We start from the raw sequence: 6,413 nt of genomic DNA on the forward strand, positions 1-6,413 counted from the left end.
GCAGCGTTACTTGGTCCTATCAACACTGATGACACCACAAGTGCTGCTGATATGGATTATAAGATCAAGATTCAAGACTACTGCATCACTAGCTGCACTGCTAGTTGTTCTTTTTTTTTTTCCAGATTTTCTCATTTTCAAGACTTAGTGTGTGTGTCTGTGCTACTTCCTACTGCTAATTGCTGTTTTTTCGGATTTCCCAGACTTTAATGTGTGTGATTGTGAGATTGTCAGTTTGTGTGCTACACTGCTACTGCCTACTGCTACTCAGGTTTTCAAGACTTTGTTTATTTGGTTTGCTAGTAATATAGCTACTTATTAATTGTTGCTTTGTTCTAAGTATGAGTTATTACTTAATATATTGAAAAACAGGTAAAAAACATGTACTTAGATTGTCAGAGAAAAAGACATATTTCTGTCTGGAAAAGAACCTATTGGAACCGGTACCGTACCTGGTACCGAATGGAACCGGAACCGAGATACAGGTACCGGTCCAAAATTTTGAAACCGAAACTAGGGAAATACAGGTAATCGGTCTCGTTAAGAACCGAGCCGAACCGTACCGTGTGCACCCTTAGTGTGAACGGACAAGAAGATCTTTAGATATACCATCTACAATCTCCGGATCGTAATTTGGTTTGTCCCTACCGACCAACTTTCCCTCCAATGATTGAATACCACCGAACCCCACATGCAGATTCCAAGATTTTATTTCCCGAGGCAGCATAAATATAGTGGGAACAGTACAGATCGGAGCCCAGGCCGGTACTGTAATCTGTATGGATATAAAGCAGCCAACTCGCCAAATAAACAGAGTCAAATAAGCAACGATTACAAAATTAAATTTCCGTTTCGCACTCGTCAGTCACATCACTTAACGCCAACTTTTTTGCGTTTCAGAAAAAAGATATGTATGCAGTTGGGGAATTAAATAAACGTGCCCGACTGACTTCTTCTCCTTCTCTTCCATAACAACAACACTACCTAAAAAAGATGCCAGCTCCATTATTAGTTATTGCTACAAAAACACATGCTTATCTCGATATTTATTAGGATTTTAGGAGAGTCTGAGGATAAGGCTGGTATTTCTAAATTTTGATTTGCCGATCATATCTCAGTACAAATACACAACAGGTTGTTAGTTTTTTGTTCAAATTAGTCTGGTTTTAAAATTCATTTTTTCTCTTGAAACTTTTAGATCGAGGAAGATGGAGGAATTAGATTACTTAGCTAATGAAAGACAATCAGCTGAATTTGATGTTGAAGCTATGAAGATTGTTTGGGCTGGTTCCCAACAATCCTTTGAAATTTCTGACCGGATGTCTCGTCTTGTAGCTAGTGATCCTGTAAGTTTTCTCGTTCAATTCTTTGGAGATTCTTGTTGGTGGTTGTTAATTCGTTATGGGTTTCATAATTTTCATGGAAAGTTTGGATCTTGGGTATTTTTGTTTATGATCAAGTCATCAATTTAGATCATTTTGTGAACCAAAAAAAAAAGGGTACAGTGAGACTGTGATTGTCTAAATTATGAGTTTTTGAAATGGTCTGTGATATAAATTTAAGACATGTGTATAATTGGGTTAGGGTTTTTTCATGATGCTTATTGTAACTTAGCTTTTCTAAAGGCGATGACTAGAGTATGCTCAATTGTGAAATGCAATCTTGACTTTCTAGGGTTATTTATTTATTAATTATTATATTGTGTTTTGTGTTCTACGGTTGACGTAATATCTGTACAGTAGTATTGAAATGACTGTTCATTTGCCACCGACCATGAATTGAGTACAGTTTTGGCCGTGGCAAATGACATTGATTTGGTGCTGCGCGCACCGTATGGCAGAAAAAGGAGTAGTGCTAAATGAATTGGCCAAAGATTTAGATACTAGAATATGTAAATCAGGCTATAAGATGCATAACAAAAGCAATACATGAAATCAACAGCTCTGGGAAAAAATCCAATTCTGATCACCTGTAATCTTAACTAATCAATCTTCGCAGACATCAACTTTAGCCTTGATTGTGGTCTATGACATGTTACATAATTGATCATCATCAGAACTTGGAATAGTATTATTAGTTATGCCACATGTATGCATGCTCTATCACTTCAAGCATGTATACCAGTAACTTCTGCTATAGGAACATACGTACCTCTATATGATAAGGTTTTATGCACTACTTTAGTAAATTTTACTGTTACCTCAGGTTATGCATATATGGATTGATCATATTTATGAATCTGTGTTGCCCTGTTTTCTTTGATTTAGGCCTTCCGCAAAGACAATAGAACAATGTTGCCCCGTAAGGAATTATTCAAAAACACTTTGAGAAAGGCAGCTCATGCGTGGAAACGGATCATTGAGCTCTGCCTTTCTGGTAACTACTAAATTAGAAACTACTTGAGTAATTGTATAGTTTGTAGACCACTCTCCTTAGAGTACTGTTTTTCCTTTACTGTATGGTCTAACTACTTCGTTTATGTTTTATAACAGAGGCAGAGGCAGCCAAGTTGAGATTTTTTGTTGATGAACCTGCTTTTACCGATCTTCATTGGGTAAGTTACTTTTAGCTACAGTAGTAGGCTCGTAGTGGTTGATAGTGCTTGCTTTTTCGTTTACCTTTTCCATGCTTGCTTTTCTAATTAGATGTTCTCCAGGGCATGTTTGTACCTGCTATAAAAGGACAAGGCACCCAGGAACAGCAAGATAAGTGGTTACCGCTGGCGTATAGGATGCAAATAATTGGATGCTATGCACAGACAGAACTCGGCCATGGCTCTAATGTTCAAGGACTTGAGACAACCGCTACATTTGATTCAGAAACTGACGAGTTTGTCCTACACAGTCCTACCTTAACTTCAAGTAAAGTGAGTAATAGTTCAGAAGAAGCTCTATTTAATAAATACATAAATAAAAATATTGTCATTAGGAATAAAAGTTGCCCATCACCCAAGCTGTAAAAAGGCTCTATATGGAGTGACCTGATGAACTTAAGTCAATATATCGACACCTGGGTGTGCCAATTGTAATCATTCTCTTATTTTTTTGCAATAATTGCATTGACTAGAATTTTTTTAGCTTCTAGTTAAACTCATCATGTTGTGACAATGTTTTGATAGTGGTGGCCTGGTGGACTGGGGAAAGTTTCAACTCATGCTGTTGTGTACGCCCGTCTTCTGATTAACGGAAAAGACTATGGGGTGAATGGTAAGTTTAGCATTTACTTAAGGAGGTTTTCTAGGAAATGATCTGCTTTATTTTGACATGTGGTATAATTCTACAGGTTTTATCGTTCAACTGCGGAGCTTGGATGATCATTTACCTCTTCCAGGCATCACTGTAGGGGATATTGGAATGAAATTTGGAAGTGGAGCATACAACACTATGGATAATGGTGTTCTACAGTTTGACCATGTGAGAATACCTAGGACTCAAATGTTGATGCGGTTAGTTTCCTTTCTTCCCTGTGTAGGATTCGTTTCACTTTTACTTGGTTAAGGAATGTCACAGAAAAACGTTTGCAAGCCCACTGAAATTTTGTGCTATGTACTTAACCTTGAGAACTTAACATGGTATTATGCCACTGAAGTACATTTTTATTAAGTTGAGCATGATACCAAAATAAAAATTTGTGTTAAATTATGAACCTCAAGATTGTGAAATTTGCATCCTAAATGGCTGACGTATTCGAAGTTTGCAAAATGAGAAAGAAAGATCTAAAGCTTCAATTGGGCTCCTTTTATGATTTATTCAAAATTGATATCGACTCTGTACTGAGATTTCTGAAAACCACTGCAGGGTTTCTCAAGTTACGAGGGAAGGAAAATATGTGCAATCTGATGTGCCGCGGCAGCTTGTGTATGGGACTATGGTGTATGTGCGCCAAACTATTGTAGCAGATGCTTCTTGTGCTTTATCACGAGCAGTATGTATAGCTACAAGGTATAGTGCTGTTCGGAGACAATTTGGTTCACAGGATGGAGGACCCGAGACCCAGGTACTTTATAAGATATTTTCAAAATGGTGGATACTTCCAGTCCCGATTTCTCCACCTTTAAGTGCGTCTAAATTTCAATGATCGCAGTTCTTAAATTTAATGCTGATTCGGCACAGGTTGTCATGCTCTTAGGTGATGAATTGCATTCTGATATTTGATAGTTTGTGATTCTTTGTTTGCGCTCAGGTGATCGATTACAAGACTCAGCAAAGCAGACTCTTCCCTTTGCTGGCTACAGCATTTGCTTACAGGTTTGTTGGTGAGTGGTTAAGCTGGTTATATACGGACGTGACTCAGAGATTGCAAGCCAATGATTTCTCCACATTGCCTGAGGCTCATGCATGCACTGCTGGTTTAAAGTCTTTGACTACTTCCACAACTGCGGTATGTTAATAACCACCGAACTATTCTGATGTCTCGTCCTTTTCTTCATTCTCAACATGTCATCATTTGGGTCTGAGAAGATATTCTCTCTTTTTCAAAGCCATATTAAATTGATTCAGTCTTGCATGATCAGGTTATTTATCCAAATCTCCATGCTTTCACAGTATGCATGTGGCTAGATTGTTTTTGATTCTTTATCTTTTATCTTTTATTATCTTTTATGTTGCGTATAATTGTTTATACGAATCAGTATAATGATTCTGATGTATTTTTCCAAATACCTAAAAAAAAGAAGAGAAATTGCATAAATCAAAAGACATGCTGATAAGTTGTTCCTCAGTTCCCATCTGCTTGTGTATTACCTGAACCTTAAACCTACCTGCCTGATGTAATTCAATTACAAATGCTTAATAGCCTTATCTAACTGTATGGGCTTGCCAAAACATGAGTACATATTCTCCTAGTTAAAACTAAAACTTGAAATGCACTACGTGGGCTTGCCAAAACATTAGTATTTATTCTCCTACTTAAAACTCAAAGGCTAACTCGAAGGTACTGCACCCTCAGTACTGCACCTCATGTTAGGTTGCCTGAATCACTTGATATAACTGTCAAATAGTATAGAAGATTGATTTTTAATATCTGATTTACCTGGATCTTTGTGATGTCAAAATTAATTCGATCATATTAAGTATCAAATGGTTGTTGTTTTCATCCTGACATTTCATCTCTCACTTTTCAGGATGCAATTGAAGAATGTCGAAAACTATGTGGTGGTCATGGTTACCTATCCAGCAGTGGACTGCCTGAGTTATTTGCTGTATATATTCCTGCTTGTACCTATGAAGGAGATAACACCGTTCTGCTTTTACAGGTTTTTGAACTTTAACATTTCTATCCTCACTGTCATCATCTTTTATCAGTCGTATATGGTTTTAATGTACTTCAACTATAGATAGCTTTCAGATCCGTATCTTTGAGAACTTAAATAATGCTGTTTCGATTTCCCTTGTGTGCAATGGACACTACCCACCTTTGACATTTTTGGTACAAAATAAAGTCAGATTACCGAGTATAGAGGCTTTGAAACGCTTAATAATGTTCACGTGACTGCGTGATTACTGAAAAGTTTTTTTTTGCAGGTTGCAAGGTTTCTCATGAAGACTGTTTCTCAGCTGGGTTCTAATAAAAAACCTGTTGGAACGACGGCTTATATGGGAAGAATTGAGCACCTAATGCAGTGTCAATGCAATGCTCAAAGAGGTAATATGCTTTAATTTTACTGCTGCTACTCTATGCTTTCACTCTGTTGTCCTGCATATTAACAGCATGTTAAGAGTGGAACTTAGCTGTTTGAAAGATTCCCTTCGAAGTATAGAATAAGTAAATTTTACAAAATTTCATGGCTACCTCAATAGTTTTATATTATCAGAATTGGTTTGTTTTTGGTATCTGAGTCGTTCTTCAGAAATCACTGGTCATGTATTGTTTGATGTGTTGATATGCTGCATCTCCATTTCGGGTTCTAAAATTATCCGACTTAAATTGTTTACAGCTGAGGATTGGTTGAAGCCTAGTGTTGTGATTGAGGCTTTTGAAGCAAGGGCTGCTAGGATGTCTGTTGCATGTGCTAAAAATATAAGCAAAATGCCAAGTCCAGAAGCAGGTATGTTCTAACCTTTCATGAAGTTTAATCTTTAGAGTCACTTCTCTTTAATTTAGGGTGCTTGTGGTGTAGAATTTAGTTAGATGTAAACCCGGAATACACTTTCCACGCTCAACTATTGCCTTGAAACGTACTTTTCAGACCAAATATTGACTAAACAAAACGGGTGAAACATTCAGTCACTATTCCTCTGGGTCCAGGCACGAGGATTGATGAAGTATAAGACAAAATGCATCTGTAGTCAGTGGCACAATAAACTTTAATATACCTACTCAGGAGGATATGACACTTGTCTAGTTTTATTTGAGATTGCACTAGTTGATTCATTCAACTACACGGACCATTTCCTCGGCTCGGTTCTTGGACG

The 6,413-nt window shown here is 37.3% G+C and overlaps 1 protein-coding gene across 3 annotated transcripts; it reads left to right on the forward strand.

Moving 5' to 3' along the window:
- The first annotated feature begins 927 nt into the window (after positions 1-927).
- Positions 928-6,072, forward strand: LOC113297194 (peroxisomal acyl-coenzyme A oxidase 1-like). 3 transcript variants are annotated; one of them, XM_026545612.1, is made up of 12 exons: positions 930-1,082; positions 1,199-1,346; positions 2,268-2,376; positions 2,493-2,554; positions 2,657-2,866; positions 3,119-3,206; positions 3,283-3,445; positions 3,798-3,996; positions 4,183-4,380; positions 5,123-5,254; positions 5,523-5,643; positions 5,936-6,072. In XM_026545612.1, exons 2-12 carry the CDS (start codon positions 1,209-1,211, stop codon positions 6,055-6,057), a joined length of 1,542 nt encoding a protein of 513 aa, XP_026401397.1. In that variant the 5' UTR covers positions 930-1,082; positions 1,199-1,208; the 3' UTR covers positions 6,058-6,072. The 3 variants fall into 3 exon arrangements, with proteins under 3 accessions (XP_026401396.1, XP_026401397.1, XP_026401398.1); XM_026545613.1 differs by having other exon boundaries at positions 939-1,078; XM_026545611.1 differs by having other exon boundaries at positions 928-1,346.
- Positions 6,073-6,413: the final 341 nt, after the last annotated feature.

Source organism: Papaver somniferum, chromosome 7 (genome assembly GCF_003573695.1).
Source record: "Papaver somniferum cultivar HN1 chromosome 7, ASM357369v1, whole genome shotgun sequence".
Lineage (NCBI taxonomy): Eukaryota > Viridiplantae > Streptophyta > Magnoliopsida > Ranunculales > Papaveraceae > Papaver > Papaver somniferum.